The sequence below is a fragment of the Elephas maximus genome, chromosome 13 (assembly GCF_024166365.1).
Source record: "Elephas maximus indicus isolate mEleMax1 chromosome 13, mEleMax1 primary haplotype, whole genome shotgun sequence".
In the NCBI taxonomy this organism is placed as follows: domain Eukaryota; kingdom Metazoa; phylum Chordata; class Mammalia; order Proboscidea; family Elephantidae; genus Elephas; species Elephas maximus.
In genome coordinates, this window is record NC_064831.1 from 21,166,007 (window position 1) to 21,185,136 (window position 19,130).

General features: G+C 39.9%; 2 protein-coding genes across 2 annotated transcripts in view; one reads left to right on the top strand and one right to left on the bottom strand.

Moving 5' to 3' along the window:
• ETFDH (electron transfer flavoprotein dehydrogenase) overlaps positions 1-770 on the bottom strand; it is a 32,684-nt gene extending 31,914 nt beyond the window's left edge. Inside the window, exon 1 of the mRNA XM_049905422.1 lies at positions 463-770. Within this exon, the coding sequence (XP_049761379.1) occupies positions 463-496 (34 nt within the window). The 5' untranslated portion in view covers positions 497-770. The remainder of the gene's footprint in view (positions 1-462) is intronic.
• Positions 771-829: 59 nt separating this feature from the next.
• Positions 830-6,891, top strand: C13H4orf46 (chromosome 13 C4orf46 homolog). Its single transcript, XM_049905424.1, has 2 exons — positions 830-1,354; positions 2,681-6,891. Exons 1-2 carry the CDS (start codon positions 1,169-1,171, stop codon positions 2,834-2,836), a joined length of 342 nt encoding a protein of 113 aa, XP_049761381.1. The 5' UTR covers positions 830-1,168; the 3' UTR covers positions 2,837-6,891.
• The last annotated feature ends 12,239 nt before the right edge of the window (positions 6,892-19,130 follow it).

Genomic DNA, 19,130 nt, shown 5'->3' on the forward strand with positions numbered 1-19,130 from the left:
CCAGGGTCCACCCACGCGCGCAGACTGCATGATCTCTGCCCTAGACGGCACCTGTTGCACCGAAGGTGCCCGGAGCCCAGGGTCCACCCACGCATGCAGACCGCGTGACCTCTGCCCTAGACGGCACCTGTTGCACCGGAGGTGCCCGGAGCCCAGGATCCACCCACGCGCGCACACCGCGTGACCTCTGCCCTAGACGGCACCTGTTGCACCGGAGGTGTCCGGAGCCCAGGATCCACCCACGCGCGCACACCGCGTGACCTCTACCCTAGACGGCACCTGTTGCACCGGCGGTGCCCGGAGCCCAGGGTCCACCCACGCGCGCAGACCGCGTAACCTCTGCCCTAGTTTTGTCCGAGAAGGTGGTGGCGAGGCGGAGTGGTCCACAGCCCCGCGGCGGGTCCTGCTCCGCCCTCACTCCACGGCCTCCCTCCCCTTAATCCCACCGGCATTCCCGCTCACCCGGACAGGACATCCTGGCTAGAGGCAGCGACATGTTCCCAGTAACCACGGCTGCTGCGGTCCGACACAAACCCAAGCCGACTGTTCGAAGCCCGCCGCTGCCGCTGGAGCTCTAGGCCGCGGGGGGCGCCATCACCTGCTGGGAAGCACCAACCAGTGCACTGAAGTTGGCCTCTGCGGTCAGCCCACCCGCTCCCTGTCGCTCTGCGCCGGCGCCGCACGTGAGTTCAGGGCTAGAGGACACTTCCGGGTCATATACCGAAAGAGGAAAACAAGAGGGACTCCAAATTCCGGCGCCCCCGCTTCAGCGTGCGGATTCAGTCAGCACCTCCTACTCCTGTAGGCGCGGCGCTGCTGCCGCGCGGGCCACAAATCTCATACTACAACGCGCGCGCCGTCAAGGGCGTGGGAGGCGGAGCGGCGCGAATTGCATCCTGGGAGCTGTAGTCCTCGCTCAGGCACCCTCGGAGCCGGGCGGGAGGTCTGCGCAAGAGCGGTGAGCGCCCAGAGGTGAATTGCGTGACATCTGATTGGCTGTCCCGAAAGCGAAACCGTCTTGGCGGCCCTGGGCAGAGACCCAGGAGGAGACGGGGTGGAGCTTTGGGTGGAGAAGGTGGGGCCTCTGGGCTCTGGGCGCGAGCGGTTGAAAGACAGTTGGTGTCGGTTCGGCTGCTGCAGTCGGGTATCGCCCGCCCAGCCCTTGTCGATGGCCGAGCCTGAGGAGCTGCGGGCCTCTTCGCCGCCCCCGCCGCCCCCTTCCTCTCCCTCGTCTCCAGACGCCTCTTCAGCATCCTCCCCTGACGCTCCGGCGAGTCTGGCTTGGCCAGTTCCGAGGGGGAGCAGCGGCCGAACCGTGGACCCTTTGGAGGCAGTGGAGCTGCAGATCGGAGACGTGAGTGTCCCCCTGGAGAACGACGGCGGCGGGGCCGGAGGAGCTGGGGTCGGCGCCCCTGCCCGCCGCCCCTCGGGCGCTTGCCGTGTCCCCTGAGAGCTTGGCCGCGGGGGCGCCGACGTTCCGCCTCTAGATTCAGGGTGAGGGGCTGGAGGGCTTCCCCGCCGCCTTCTCCGCCCTCCCCGCCCTCTCGGCTTTCTTTCTGCCTCGCCCTCTGGTTCCCATCAGCCTCGGTAACTGTAAACCTCGTAGCTCCGCTGGCGCGCCCCCCTCCCCGGCGGAGGCCCCCCCTCCCCGGCAGAGAGCTGCTGCTGTTTGGGGTCGGGCCGCGGTGTCTCCCCGGGACTCGGAGCCCGCCGCGCTGGTCGGCCGTTGTCCTGGGCTCGGCCCCTTTAGTCTCCAGGGTGTCGTTTATTGTTGAGAAGGCGTCCCCTCTGTGATTGCTGGTAGGCGGGATGCATCGGGCTGGCTACAACCGCCGGAGACTAGCAGCGTCTCCTCCCCGCACCCCAAGACACGCCCCGGAGGAGGCCACGGTTTTAGTGTTGACCGGCCCTGAGTGGGTCACGTGGAATGCAGCTTGTGGGGAGTAACCTTCGTGGGGGCGCTTTGTGGAATAGGCCGTGCACTCGAGCTCCTGTGCAGATTGGAAATTGGGAAATTAGTGCTCAGTTGGCGAGTCGTTGCTCGAGAAGTCTTTTTTTTTTTTTTTTAAAAGATGACTAAGAATTGCTGACCCAGCTTCTATATTTGCTGGAGCAAGACCAGTTACAGGTGAACATGTTGTCTAGGCACAGTGTTATGCTATATTGAAGAAAATATTGACTTAAGAAGTGAGCTTTCCAGTAAGAGTTGGCTATTTTTTGCATTCGTCTGTGTGTTCGCGCGGAGGGGATTTTGTTGTATTTGTTAGAGCTCAGAGGATCTGTTCTTTGGTCTGTATATTTTCGTGGACTAATGTGTTCCTAGTGGAATAATGCCCTTTTTATCCAAAAATCAGTAGCAGTTTATGATGAAGTCATCTTTTTGCGCTGAGACTGTACAGTATTTTTAGTTAAAAAAAACCAAAAAACTGATTTGTCATGTTTTATACATAATGAATATTTTTCTAGCAGGTATGTTTTCTCAAAGCGTACTTCTTATTAAAGAATTTCTTAGGTTCCCTGAAAGAATCTGTTTTTATATGAAAATCTGTACTTTTTGTTAAAGAGCATAACTTGGGCATTAGATTTGAGGGTTTAAACTTTTTTTTAGACTATTTATAAGATGAGATGAGAATTTTTAAAATAAACATCCGTCGTTTGACTTTTTTTTTTTAAATTTCAGGCAGCGTTTTCATTAATCCAGCTTCTTGAAGCCACATCTGCAGTGTCAGCTCAGGTGGAAGAGCTTGCCTTCAAATGTACAGAAAATGCACGTTTCCTTAAAACATGGCGGGATCTCTTGAAAGAAGGCTATGATTCTCTGAAACCTGACGACTGACTTGTCATGATTGACAAGTTGTTTAAGTGACGGCCGTGTAATAACTTTTACTCATAAGTGACGTTCACACATGTAGGGGGTAATCTCTTTCCAGCAGTTTTGTATACTCAATGAAATTTTTCTCGGTTTTGTTGACTTTTATGAAAGCAGAATACTGACATTTTCGATGCTGGACAGTATTTGATGGCCCTTATATATTTTCTGTCCTTTAAACTTTCATAGAATTCTTTATAAAAGATAATTTCACCAGTAGATAATTGATATTAATGCCACATTGCTCCCAACAACAAACTAGGTAAACCATTATTTATTCTGTGAGAAACAACTCCAGGAATGCAAGAGTTTGGAGATACCGTGAAGTTCAACCTTATTTTACGGACCAGAGTGGGAGATAAGTTTGGTTATGGTTCTTCTTTTGGCTGCATCCCCTGGAGCCAGTGACTGTGTTTTATTTACCGCTGAATCCCCAACACCTGCAACGGTGTCATACAATACTAAATGTTTGTTGAATAAAAGAATTCACAAACGCAATTAAAAGCTGTTTTTTCTTCCTGATTTTTAGCAGGAAGCCTGTGATTGTTTCTCTGGTTTAAAAAAATGTATGAACCGGAACTTAATTTATTTGAAAGAAAACTAAAAAAAAAAAAAAAAAAGTGAACTTTATTGCTTTTGAAAATGTATTTTTTGCCCTTTTATGATGCTTTTTGTTAAAGGCCTATACTTCAGAAATTGTCTGGAAAGAATATGTATTTTTCTCTATTTCTATGATTAACTGCTTTTATAGTTAGTATTTCCTATGTATGATGTTTTTATATGTTTGATTACTGTTTTTAAAGTACCTTATCAGATTTATGTTTCTATGCCGTTACTTTGGGAGCTTTGCGAGTTGTTTATAGAACAATTCTAAAGAAGTTATTTTGTTTTCACTGCATCAGACTTAAATGGTATGATTATTTTCTTATTATTTGATCTTAGTGGAGCCCTGGTTGCAAGTGGTTAAGAGCTCAACTGCTAACCAAAAGGTGGGCAGTTCGAATCCACCAGCCGTTCCTTGGAAATCTTATGGGGTAGTTCTCCTCTGTCCTTATGGGCTAGTTCTCCTCTGTCCTGTAGGGTCTCTATGAGTCGGAATTGAATTGACGGTGACCGGTTTGGGTTTTTTTTTTGACAATGCTTCATTTTACTTGTCCCATGTATCATGTTCGAATCCACCAGGCGCTCCTCGGAAACTCTGTGGGGCAGTTCTACTCTGCCCTATAGGGTCGCTATGAGTTGCAATCGACTCGACGGCACTGGTTTTGGTTTTTGTTTTGTTTTTTTATATATTATGTTGCTCTTTTTTTTTTTTCCCTTGGTGGTGTGTGTCACCTAATTATTCCAGTGTATAACTTCTGTAGCATCTTTGATAAAACCAAACCTGTTGCTGTAGAATGGATTGCGACTCCTAGCGACCCTGTAGGACGGGGTAGAACTGCCCTACAGGGTTTCCAAGGCTGTAATCTTTGTGGAAGCAGACTGCCACATCTTTCTCCTGTGGAGCAGCTGCTGGGTTTGAATAGCCCAGCCTTTGGTTAGCAGCAGAGCAGTGGAGCTGTGAAAGGGGACAAATGGATGGGCAAAGAATAAGTTTTGTTTAGCATATTAGGTCACAGTTCTTAATTTTTTAAGTTAAAGATCACCCATGTGATTTCTATGCCAAAGAACTGCTTGTTTCAATATTAGGAAAATATTTTTCTTACATATCTTAAAATAGCAATTTTTAAGTGTACAAAAATAAACTCTTATAAAAAACAAATTTTATATTCATTTTCTTTTTGGTTCATTATTTTATTAAAATACTTTTATTGTTGAGAGTATGCACAGCAAAACATAACAATTCAACAGTTTCTAAAAGTACAATATAATGACATGGATTACATTCTTTGAGTTGCACAACCATTCTCACCCTCCTTTTTTGAGTTGTTCCTCCCCTACTGGCGTAAGCTCACTATTCCCTAAGGTTCCTATTTGATCTTTCGAGTTGCTATTGTCAATTTGGTCCCATATAGATGAACAGTTCTTAAAAGCATAATACTCAAGGCAGACCTTTTTTACTAGTTGAGGTAAACTACTGTTTGATTTTCAGAAGACTTCAGGGGATATTTTTGGTTTAAGGTTTAAAGATTATCTCAGGATAGTTTCAGGGGTCCATCCACCCTCCATGGCTCCAGGAAATCTGGAGTCCATGAGAGTTGGAAATTCTCTTTTGCATATTCCCCATTTTGATCAGGATTCTTCTGTGGAATCCATGATTAAAATGTTCTGTACTGGTAGCTGGGCACCATGCAGCTCTTCTCTTCCCATGGCAAAGGAGGCAGTTGTTCATGGAGGCAAGTAGCCACATTCCATTTCTTCTTCCTATTCTGACTCTCCTTTTTCTGTTGCTCCAGGTGAATAAAGACCAAATGTTGTGCTTTGGTGGCTGCTTGCCAGCTTTTAAGACCCCAGGCCCTATGCAACTAGCTAGGAGGTAGAACAGAACCACTAAACATTTTATTAGGCCAATTAGCTGGGATGTCCTGTGAAACCATGACCCTGAACTTCCAAACAAAAGAACCAAATCCCATGAGGTGTTTGGTTATATATAAACAGCCTCAGCAGCTACTCTTTTTTTTTTTTTTAATTTTTATCATTGTAAATAAATCACAACTTTTGCCATGTTTTACAGGTGTATAACTTATTGACAACAATTACAGTAATTAGCCGAGCAACTCTAAACCAGTGCAGTTTTTCCCTCACCGTTAACCCCTTTTTCTACCCCATCCCTCCTAACCCTGTAAAACTACTAATAAAACTTTGGTCTCTATACATTTGCCTTTTCTTGTCTTTGTATAATTCAGGTTGTCATGGATTGAATTGTGTTCCCCCAAAACATGTGTCAACTTGGCTAGGCCATAATTCCCAGTGTTGTGTGATTGTCTACCATTTTGTCATCTGATGTGATTATCCTATGTTTTGTAAATCCTACCTCTATGATGTTAATGAGGCAGGATTAGAGGCAGTTATATTAATGTGGCAGGACTCAGTCTACAAGATTAGGTTATATCTTAGGCCAATCTCTTGAGATATAAAAGAGAGAAGCAAGCAGACAGACATGGGAACCTCAAACCACTGAGAACAAGAGCCAAGAGAATAGCGTGTCATTTGGACACAGGGTCCCTGCACTGAGAAGCTCCTTGACCGGGGAAGATAACAAGAACCTTTTCCTGGAACTGATAGAAAGCCTCCCCCTGGAGCTGGCCTCCTGAATTCGGACTTCTAGCCTCCTAGAAGGTGAGAGAATAAATTTCTCTTTGTTAAAGCCATCCACTTTTAGTATTTCTGTTGTTATAGCAGCACTAGAAAACTAAGAATTCTCTGTTATATTTGTCCTGTTGCGATATGGCTCATTTTGCTCAGCATAATATTGTCAAGTTCCATCCATGCTGTAGCGTGTATCCAGGTTTCATTTCTCCTACTGGCTGAGTAGTATCCCATCGCATGTATGTACCACATTCTGTTTATGCATTCATCTGTTGATGGGCACTTAGGTTGTTTCTACCTTTTGGCTATCATGAATAGTGCTGCAGTGAACACTGATGGTCAAGTCTCTTTTTGAGTCTCTGCTTTCAAGCCTTTTGGGTATATTCCTAGGAGTGGAATTGCTGGGTCATAAGGTAGTTCTATTTTTAGTTATTTGTGGACCTGCCACACTTTTCCACAATGGCTGTATAATATTGCCTTCCGCTAGCAATGGATAAGGGTTCCAATTTCCCCATGTCCTCACCAACATTTGTTATTTTCTGTTTTTTTTTAAAAATCTTAACCATCCTAGTGGAAGTGAATGGTATCTCACTGTGGTTTTCATTTGCATCTCTCTGATGACTAATGATACTGAACATCTTTTCATGTGTTTGGTGCCCATTTGAATGGCCTCTTTAGTTAAATGTCTATTGAAGTCCTTTGCCCCTTTGATAATTGGGTTATTTTTGTTGTCAAAGTTTTACATATATTTTAATTATTGGGTTTTTGTCAGATACGTGGTTTCCAAAGATATTCTACCAGTCGGTAGCTTGTCTTTTCAATTTTTTGGTAAAGTCTTTTGATCAACAAAAGTTTTTAGTATTTATGAGGTCCCATTTATTTATTTTATCTTTTACTCTTTGTGCTTTTGGTATTTATTATGTTAGATAATCCATTGTCGAAAGCTAGGCCTGGCAGCATTACCCCTGCTTGTTCTTCTAGGAATTTTATGGCTTTATTTTGCACATTTAGATCCTTAATCCATTTTGAATTAGTTTTTGTGTATGTTGTGAGGCATGGATCCTGTTACATTTTTCTGCATGTGGAAATCCAGTTTCCTCGGTACCGTTTGTTGAGTTTACAGAGAATTTCCACATCAGATGGACTTAGCACCCTCATCAAAAATCAGTTGACCATAGACATGTGTGGGTGTAGTTTTGGACTCTAAATTCTATTCCGTCAGTGTATGTGTCTATTATTATGCCAGTACCAGGCTGTTTTGATTATGTAGCTGGACAGTATGTTTTAAAATCAGAAAGTGTGAGTCGTCCTACTTTGTTCTCTTTCAGCATTGCTTTAGCTATTCAGGGCCACTTGCCATTCCATATAAAGTTGAGGATTTCTGTGTCTATTTCTGTAAAGAAGGCTGTTTGAATTTTGATTAGGATTGTGTTGAGTCTATACATCACTGTGGGTAGTATTGACACCTTAGCAATATTAAGTCTTCCAATCCATGAACATGGAACATCTTTCCATTTATTTAAGTCTTCTTTAATCTCTTTCAACAATGTGTTATAATTTTCACTTTATAAGTCTTTCATGTCCCTGGGTAGATTTATTCCTCGTTATTTTATCTGTTAGATGCTGTTGTAAATGGAATTGTTGCCCTAATTTCCTTTTCAGATTTTTCATTGCTGGTGTGTACAAATCCAATTGATTTTTGTTTGTTGACCCTGTACCCTGCAACTTTGCTAAATGCCTCTATTAGCTCTAGAAGTTTTCCTATGGATCATCTGGGATTTTCTATATATAGGATCGTATCACCTGTGAATGGAGATATTTTTACTTCTTTTCCAATCTAGATACCTTCTATTTCTTCTTCTTGTCTTATTGCTTTGTCTAGGACTTCTAATACAATATCAAATAGAAATGCTGGGAGTGGGCATCCTTGTCTTGTTCCTAATTTCAAGGGGAAAGCTCTCAGTCTTTCTCCACTAAAGTATGATATTGGGTGTTGGCTTCTCATATATGCCTTGAATCATACTGAGGAATTTCCTATCTGTTCTAATCTTCTTTAGTGTTTTCATCAAGAAAGTATGTTGGATTTTATCAGATGCCTTTTCTGCATCCACAGAGATGATCATGTGGTTCTTTTTTCTATTGATGTGGTGTGTTATGTTGACTGATATTCTGATGTGGAGCCATCCCTGCATTCCTGGAATGAATCCCATCTGGTCATATGTTGTTGGATTCCGTCTGCTAGTATTTTGTTGAGCATTTTTGCAACTATATTCACAAGAGATATTGGCCTATAGTTTTCTTGTGTCTTTGTCTGATTTTGGTATCAGGGTTATGTTTCTTTCATAGAATGAACTAGAGAGTATCCCTTTCTTTATCTTTTGGAAGAATTTAAGCAGTATTGGTGTCAATTCTTCTCTAAATGTTTGGCTGAATTCTCCAGTGAAGCTGTCTGGTCCAGGACTTTGTTTCATTGGGAGGTTTTTAATTACTGATTCAATCTCTTCACTTGTTATGGGTCTGTTGAGACTTTCTCTTTCCTCTTGAGTCAGTTTAAGTAGGTTCTGTGCTTCTAAGAATTTGTTCATTTTATCTGTGTTTTCCAGTTTGTTACCATACAGTTGTTCCTAATATTCTGTCATAATTCTCTTTATTTCTGTTGGGTCAGTAGTAATCTCCCCTCTTTCATTTTTTATTTTGTTTTTTTGCATCTTTTCTTTTCTTTGTCAGTCTAGCTAAAGGTTTGTCAATTTTACTGATCTTTTCAGGGAACCAACTTCTGGTTTTATCGATTTTCTCTGTTGTTTTACTGTTTTTGATTTTATTTACATGTGCTCTGATCTTTGTTATTTTCTTTCTTATAATAGATTTAGGCTTAGTTTCCTCTTCTCTTTATAATTCCTGGTGTTGTCAAGTTAGACTGTTAGTTCGAGATCTTCTTTTTTTCATGTAGATATTTATTGCTGTAAGTTTCCCTCCGAGTACCGCTTTTGCTGAATCCCATAAGTTTAGAATGTCTTGCTTTCATTTTCATTTGACTCTAAGAAATTCATGATTTCTCTTTTAACTTCTTCTTTGATCCATTGGTAGTTTAATAGTGTATTGTTTAATTTCCATATGTTTATGTGTTTTCAGGTTTTTTTCTGTTAGTGATTGCCAGCTTCACTCCATTGTGGTCAGAGAAAATACTTTGTATAATTCCAGTCTTTTTAAATTTATCAAGACTTGCTTTGTGACTTAAAATGTGGTCTATCCCAGAGGATGATCCATGTGCACTGGAGTAGAATGTATATCATGCTGGTTTGGGGTGGAGTGTTCTATATATCTTAAGTCTAGTTGATTTATAGTGTCATTCATGTCCTCTGTTTCCTTGTTGATCTTCTTTATAGATGTTCTGTCCAATATTGAAAGTGTTGTATTGAAATCTCCAACTATTTTTGTAGTACTATTTCTCCCTTCAGTTCTACCAGTGTTTGCTTTATATATTTAGGTGTCCCAATGTTGGGTGCATATATATTTATGATTGTTATATCTTCTTGATTAATTGACCCTTTTATCACTGTATAATGCCCATCTTTATCTTTTCTGACAGATGTTGTCTTAAAGTCTATTTTGTCTGACATTAAGATGTGCCACCCCAGCTCTCTTTTGGTTATAATTTGCAGTGAATATTTTCTTCCATTCTCTCACTTTCAAACTATTTGTGTCCTTGGATCTAAAGTGTGTCTCTTATAAGCAGAATATAGTTGGATCATGTTATCCACCCTGCCACGTTCTACCTTTTGGTAGTTCAATTGACATAACAGTTTATAAAGAAAATGTTCTACGTTCTACTTTGGTGAGTAACATCTGGGATCTTAAAAGCTTGTGAGTGGCCATCTAAGATACTCCACTCATCTCACCCCATCGGGAGCAAGGGCGAATGAAGAAAACCAAGACACAAGGGAAAGAGTACTCCAAAAGATTAATGGATCACAACTACCACAGCCTTCACCAAACTGAGTCCAGCACAACTAGATGGTACCCAGCTACCACCACTGACTGCTCTGACAGGGATCACAATAGAGAGTCCCTGACAGCTGAAGAAAAATGTAGAACAAAATTGTAACTCACACACACACAAAAAAACCAGACTTACTGGCCTGACAGAGACTGGAGAAACCCTGAGAGTATGGCCCCCAGATGCCCTTTCAGCTCAGTAATGAAGTCACTCCTGAGGTTCACCCTTCATCCAAAGATTAGACAGGTCCATAAAACAAAACGAGAATAAAGGGTCACACCAGCCCAGGGGCAAGGACGAGAATGTAGGAGGAGTCAGGAAAGGTGGTAATAGGGAACCCAAGGTCGAGAAGGGAGAGTGTTGATATATTGTGGGGTTGTTAACTGATGTCACAAAACAATATGTGTACTAACTGTTTAATGAGAATCTAGTCTGTTCTGTAAACCTTTACCTAAAGCACAATAACTAAAAAAAAAACAAAACAAAAACTTAGAAGCTTAGAGGAGAGTTCTCAAGGAACTGGGATCAAAATATCTCTGAGAAAACAGTACTGAAATCACTCCTGAGGTTTACTCTTCAACCAAAGGTTAGGCAGGCCCATACAACAGACAATAATGCACATTGCTCAACCATATGTATGAGACAAAATGGGCACACCAGTCCAGGGGCAAGGATGAGAAGACAGGAGGGGACAGGAAAGCTGGATGAATGGAAACAGGAAACCCAAGGTCAAGAAGGAGAAGGTGTTGACATGTCACAGGGTTGGCAACCAATGTCACAAAACATGTATTAATCATTTAATGAGAAACTAATTTGCTCTGTAAACCATCTAAAGTACAGTAATAAAAAAGAAAAGTTTAAGATGTTAATTGCAACCCCCAGTAACCACAAAGAAAATGATTAAAAAATATGCAGAAATGGAAATCAGAAGGGAATCAAAATGATACACTAGAAAAAAACAAACACAAAAGACATTAAAGGAGAAACTGGACAACAACAACAAAAGACATATGGAAAACAAAGAGCAGATTGCCAGAAGTCCGTACCAGTAATTACCTTAAGTACAAATGGATTAAACTCTCCAATTCAAAGGCAGAGATTGACAGAATGGATTGAAATATATGATCCAATTATACACTGTCTCACTGACTCACTTTAGGTCCAAAGACACAAATACGTTAAAAGTGAAATGATGGAAAAATATATCCTGTGTAAATAGTGGCCAAAAGAGAGCTGAGGTGGTTATACTAATTTCAGACAAAATAGACTTTAAGTAAAAAAATTGTTATAAGAGACAAAGAATAACTATATATAATGAAAGTGTCAATCCATCAAGAAGATATAACAATTATAAGCATATACACAACAACAAAGCCCTGAAATATGTAAAGCAAAAGTTGATAAAATTGGAGAGAGAAATAAACAGTTACTATAATAGTTTAAAGTTTTACATGCCCTACTTAGCCTAGTGGATAGAACAGCCAGGAGAAGGTCAAAAATGAAATAGAGGACTTGAACAACATTTAAAACAGGTAGGCCCCAACAGGCATTTACAGAAACACTCCACACAAAAACGGGGGAATACTCATTCTTCTCAAGTGCACGTGGAATATTCTCCAGAATAGACCATATGTTAGGTGACAAAAAGTCTCAGTTAATTTAAGAAGACTGAAATCATACAAAGGATCTTCTCCAAAGACAATGGAATAAAAGTAGAAATTAATAGCAGAAAGAAAACTATGAAATAGCAAATATGTGGCAATTAAACAACACACTCTTAAGAAATGGATCAAAGAACAAATCACAGGGAGATCAGAAAATACTTTGAGGCAAATGAAAACAAAAACAACATACTGAAACTTATGGAATGCAGTGAAAGCAGTGTGCCGAGGGAAAATATAGCTATAAATGCCTATGCTAAAATAGAAGAAAGATCTCAAATCAATAACTTTATAGGGGTTAGGAAGAGAAGAACAAACCAAATACAAAGCTAGAAGAAAGAAGGAAATAATGATTACAATGGGGATGCAAAATAGAGAATAGAAAAACAATAGAATCAACAAAACCATAAGTTGGTTCTCTGAAAAGGCCAACGAAATTGACAAACCTTTAGCTAGAATGACTAAGAAAAAAAGAAGACTCAAATGCTAAAATCAGAAACTAATTTGGGACCGTTATTACTGACCTTACAGAAATAAAAAGGTTTATAAGAGAATACTATGAACAATTGAACATGACAAATTAGGTAACCTAGGTGAAGTAGACACATTCCTAGAAACACAAAATACTGAACTGAATCAAGAAGAAAAAGAAACTCTCAACAGACTTTTAACAAGTGAAGAGATAGAGTCAGTAATCAAAATCCCCCAACAGAAAAGTTCAGGACCAAGTGGCTTCATGGGTGAATTCTACCAAACATTTAAAAAAGAATTAAGACCAATACTTCTTAAACTCTTTCAAAAAATGCAAGAATAGGAAACACTTCCTAACTCATTTTGTGAAGCTACTTTTACCCTGATACCAGAACCAGACATAAGAAAAGAAAATTGCAGAGCAATACCCCTTATACATATAGATGAGAAGAACCTCAACAAAATACTAGCAAACTGAATCCAGCAGCATATTAAAAGGGTAAATCTCGTGATCAAGTGAGGTTTATCTCAGGAATGCAAGGGTGGTTCATCATACAAAAATATATCAATGTAGTATGTCACTTAATAGAATGAAGAAAAAAATCATCTCAATTGATACAGAAAAAACCATTTGACAAAATCTAACACATTTTCGTGATAAAAACACTCAAGAAAGCAGGAATAGAAGGGAGCCTCTTCTATATGATAAAGGACATTAACAGAAAAGTCCACAACATCAAACTCATGGTGAGAGACTGAAATTTTTCCCTTCAAGATCAGGAGCAAGACAAAGATGTCCACTTTGCCACTTCTGTTCAATGTTGTACTGGAAGTTCCAGCCAAAGCAAACAGGCAAGAAAAAGCAATAAAAGACATCTAAATTGGAAAGGAAGAAATAAAATTATCTCTACTCACAGATGACGTGATCACATACATATGTAGAAAATACTAAAAACTCTGTTATTAAGTGCCGTCGAGTTGGTTTTGGCTCATAGTAACTCCATGTACAACAGAACAAAACACTGCCGGGTCCCGTGGCATCCTTACAATCCTTGCTATGCTCGAGCCCACTGTTGCAGCCACAGTGTCAGTCAATCTCGTTGAGGGTCTCGCTCTTTTTCACCGACCCACTACTAAGCATGATGTCCTTGTCCAGGGACTGGTCCCTCCTGATAATATGTCCAAAGCACATGAGATGAAGTCTCACCATCCTTGCTTCTAAGGCACCTTCTGGCTGTACTTCTTCCAAGACAGATTTATTCCTTCTTCTGGCAGTCCATGGTATATTCAATATTCTTTGACAACACGTAATTCAAAGCCATCAATTCTTCTTCATTTGGTCTTCCTTATTGTCCATCTTTCACATGCATACGAGGCACATATTAGCCCTCAAAGTGACATCATTGCTTTTTTTACAATTTTTAAGAGGTTTTTTGTGGCATATTTGCCCAATGCAATATGTCACTTGATTTCTTGACTGCTTCTTCCTAAGCATTGATGGTGGATCCAAGTAAAATGAATTTCTTGACAACTTCAGTATTTTCTCTGTTTATCAAGATGTTGCTTATTGGTTCAGTTGTAAGGATTTTTGTTTTCTTTATGTTGAGCTGCAATCCATGCTGAAGGTTGTAGTCTTTGATCTTCACCAGTAAGTGCTTCAAGTCCTCTTTCCCCTCAGCCAGCAAGGTTGTATCATCTGCATATTGCAGGTGGTTAATGAGTCTCCCTCCAATCCTAATGCCCTGTTGTTCATATAGTCTGGCTTCTTGGATTACTTTCTCAACATACAGATTGAATAAGTATGGTGAAAGGATACAACCCTGACACACACCTTTTCTGATTTTAAACCGTGCAGCGTCCTCTTGTTCTGTTCTGATGACTGCCTCTTGGTCTATGTACAGGTTCCACATGAGCAAAATTAAGTGTTCTGGAATTCCCGTTTTTCACAATATTATCCATAATTTGTTATGATCCACATAGTCGAATGTCTTTGCATAGTCAATAAAACACATGTAAACATCTGCCTAGTATTACCTGTTTTCAGCCAAGATCCATCTGACATCAGCAACCATATCCCTCATTCCGTGTCCTCTTCTGAATCCAGTTTGAATTTCTGGCAGTTCTCTGGGGATGAACTGCTGCAACTGCTTTTAAATGATCTTCAGAAAAATTTTACTTGCGTGTTATATTAATGATATTGTTCGATAATTTCCACATTCTGTTGGATTACCTTTCTTTGGAATGGGCATAGATATGGATCTCTTCCAGTTGTTTGGCCAAGTAACTGTCTTCCAAATTTCTTGGCGTAGATGAGTGAGCACTTCCATCATTGCATCTGTTTGTTGAAACATCTCAGTGGGTATTCTGTCAATTCCTGGAGGCTTGTTTTTCCCCAGTGCCTTCAGTGGAGCCTGGATTTCTTCTTTCCGTACCATTGGTTCTTGATCATATGCTGCCTCCTAAAATGTTCAACGTAGACCAATTCTTTTTGGTACAGTGGCTCCGTGTATTCTTTCCATCTTCTTTTGATGTTTCCTGCATTGTTCAATATTTTCCCTGTAGAATCCTTCAATATTGTAATCTGAAGCTTGAGTTTTTTCTTGTTTTTTTCAGCTTAAGAAATGCCAAGTGTTTCCTCCCTTTTGGTATTCTAACTCTAGGTCTTTGCATATTTCATTATAATACTTTGTCTTCTTGAGGTGCCCTTTGAAATTTTCTATTCAGCTCTTTTATGTGATCATGTCTTCCTTTCATTTTAGTGACTCTACATTCAAGAGCAAGTTTCAGAGTCTCTTCTGACATCCATTTTGATCTTTTCTTTCTTTTTAATGACCTCTTGCTTTTTTCATGTATTACATCCTTAATGGAATCCCACAACTCATCTGGTCTTTGGTCATTAGTGTTCAGTGCATCAAATTTATTCTTGAGATGGTCTGTAAATTGAGATTGGATATTCTGAAGGTTGTACTTTGGCTTTCATGGACTTGCCCTAATTTTCTTTAGCTTCAACTTGGACTTGCTTATGAGCAATTGATGGTCTGTTCTGCAGTTGGCCCATGGCCTTGTTCTGACTGATGATATTGAGCTTCTCCATCTTTTTCCACAGATGTTGTCAATTTGATTCCTGTGTATTCCATCTGGTGAAATCCACATGTATATTCACCATTTATGTTGTTGAAAAAGATATTTACAATGAATAAGTCATTGATTTTACAAAATTTTATAGTGCAATCTCCAGTGTCATTTCTGTCACCAAGGACAGGTTTTCCTACTACTGATCCTTCTTCGTTTCCCACTTTCGCATTCTAATCACCAGTAATTTTCAATGCATCTTGATTGTGTGTTTGATCAATTTCAGACTGCAGAAATAGGTAAAAATCTTCAATTTCTTATCTTTGGCATTAGCGGTTGGTATATAAATTTGAACGACAGTCTTATTAATTGGTCTTCCTTGTAGGCGTATGGATATTATCCTATTGCTGACAACATTGTACTTCAGGATAGATCTTGAAATGTCCTTTTTAACAATGAATGCAACACCATTGCTTTTCAATTTGTCATTCCTGGCATAGTAGAACACATGATTTTCTGATTCAAAATGGCCAATACCAGTGTATTTCAGCTCACCAATGCCTAGAATATTGATCTGTATGTGTTCCATTTCATTTCTGAAAATTTCCAATTTTCTTAGATTCATACTTCATTCCATGTTCTGATTATTAATGGACATTAGCAGCTGTTTCTTCTCATTTCGAGTTGTGCTACATTAGCAAATGAAGTTCCCAAAAGCTTCACTCCATTCCTGTCATTAAGGTTAACTCTACTCTTACCCAGTCATACTTTGTGTGCCTTCCTACCTGAGAGGCTCATCTTCCAGCACTATACCAGACAATGTTCCACTATTATTCATAAAATTTTCACTGGCCAGTTTTTTTAGAAGTAGATCATCGGGCCTTTCTTCCTAGTCTGTCTTAGTCTGAAAGTGCTGCTGAGACCTGTCTACCATGGAAGACCCTGCTGGTATTTGAAATTTGAGTGGCATAGCTTCCAGTATCACAGCAACACACAAGCCACTACAGTTCAACAAACTGACAGATAAGTGGTGACTAAGAAGTGTACACACATAAAAATACATTAAAGCTACAAGTCCAGGGCAAAGTTGCAGGATACAATAACAGCACATAATAATCTGCTGTATATCTGTATGCTAGCTACAATACACCAAAAAGGAAATAAGGAAACAATTCCATTTACAATAGCACCCAAAAGAATACAATTCTTAGAAACAAATTTAATGAAGTCAATGAAAGACCTGTACACTAAAAAGTACAAAATATTTCTGAAAGAAAGAAGACCTAAAGAATTGGAAGGGCATCCATATTCATGGTTTGGAATACTTAATGCTGTTAAGATGGCAATACTCCTCAAAGCAATCTACAGATTCAATGCCACCGCTATCAAAATTCCAACGGTCTTTTTTTGCAGAAATGGAAATGCTGATCTTAAAGTTCATAAGGAATTACAAGGGACCCAAATAGCCAAAATAATCTTATTAAGAGAGAACAAAGTTAGAGGACTCACACTTGCTGATTTCAAAAGTTCCTGTAAAGCAACTGTAAGTAAAACAATGTGGCTAGACATATAGAGCAATAGAAAACAATTGAAAGTCTGGAAATAAACCCATACATCTCAGGTCAATTGATTTTTCTGCAAGAATGCCAAGAGCATGCAGCGTGGAAAGAATAATCTCTTCAACAAATGGTGGGACAACTAGGTATCCACGAGCAAACAAATGAAATTTGACTCTTACCTCACACTGTATATAAAAATTAAAATGGATCAAAGACCTAAATGTAAGAGCTAAAATTTTATAGTGCTTAGAAGAAAACATAAGGGTAAATTTTTATGACCTTAGATTGGGCAATGGTTTCTTCCAAAAACTCAAGCAACAAAAGAAAAAAAATTAATTGAACTTAATAAAAATTAAAAACTTTACGTGCATCAAAGAATACTATTAATGGAGTGAAAGGACAATGCACAAAATAGGAGGAAATATTTGCAAATCATATCTGATAAGTGTCTGGTATATAGAATATATAAAGAACTCTTATAACTTAAAGACAAAAAGACAAATAATCCAATTAAAATATGGGCAAAGGACTTCAATACACCTACTCCTCATTTATTGCCATGGTTAGGTTCCAAAGACCAAGTTGTTATGTGAAAATTAGTCTTACGCAAAAAATGGAGGATGACTATATCAGATCACAAAATGGAGTATGAAAACATCATTACATAACTCCCAAATTACATCATTACTTAAATGCCACATTACATCATTACATAAGTGCCAAACCACTGAGAATCATTGCCCAGCCAAGTTGACACATAACCTTAGCCATCATAGCCAGTGTTACTCTCACCTCGAACCTCAGCATTCGTTACTGCTAGACGTACACCATTACTGTGCAAAATAGCAATATAGTAGATTTTTTACTATTGTTGTACATGTGAAATGCAGGATAAAGAGAGAGCTGATAAGTGATGAGTAGGTGTACACATTTCTCCAAAAAAAAAAAAAAAATACAAGTGGCTAAACAAGCACAGGAAAAGATAGATACTGAACATCATTCATCATTAGGGAAATGAAAACCAAAACCACAATGAGATACTACTTCACTCTAGCTACGATGGATATAACATTAAAAAAATGCACAATAACAAGTACTAGCAAGAATGTGGAAAAACTGAAAACTTTGTACATTGCTGGTGGGAATGTAAATGGTGCAGCCATTGTTGAGGTAGCCTGGTGGTTCCTCAGTGAGTTACACATAGAATTACTATAACCAAAACCAAAACCAAACCCAGTGCCGTCGAGTCGAATCCGATTCGTAGTGACCCTACAGGACAGAGGAGAACTGCCCCATAGAGTTTCCAAGGAGTGCCTGGCAGATTTGAACTGCTGACCCTTTGGTTAGCAGCTGCAGCACTTAACCACTACGTCACCAGGGTTTCCAGAATTACTATATGACCCAGCAATTCCACTTCTAGATATATACTCAAAATAATTGAAAACAGGTGTTCAAACAAAAACTTGTACATCAATGTGCATAGAAGCACTATTTACAATAGGCAAAAGATAGATATTACCCAAATATCTATCAGTTGATGAATGGATAAATGTGGTATATCCTTATAATGGAATATTATTTAGCCATAAAAAGGAATGAACTCTTGGTACATGCTATAACATGAATATACTACTAAATGCTAGAAGAAGGAACAAACTGCCTTGTAAGAAGCACAAACAGACTGCTCCTTAGAAGCAAAGGTGGGGAGACTTCATCTCACAAACTTTGGACATGTTATAAGGGGACTAGTCCCTGGAAAAGGACATCATGCTTGGCAAAGTAGAGGGTCATCAAAAAAGAGGGAGACCCTCAGCAAGATAGATTGACACAGTGGCTGCAATGATTGTGAGGATGGCACAGGACTGGGCAGTGTTTCGTTTTGTTGTACATGGGTCACTGTGAGTCAGAACCAACTTGACGGCACCTAACAGCAACAACATAACACAGATGAGCCTTGAAAACAGTATGTTAAGGGAAAGAAGCCAGACACGAATGGCCAGATATTGTATGCTTCCATTTATATGAAATATCCAGAATAGCCAAATCCACAGGGACTGAAAGCAGATTAGTGATTTCCAGGGCTGGGAAGAGGGGAGAAAGGAGGGAATGACTTCTTAACGGGAACAAGGTTTCCTTGTGGCACAATAAAAAAGTTCTGAAACTAGACTGTGGTGATGGTTGCACAGCATTGTAAATGTACTGAACTTGTACATTTTAAAATGGTGAATTTTATAGGCATATTACTACAATAA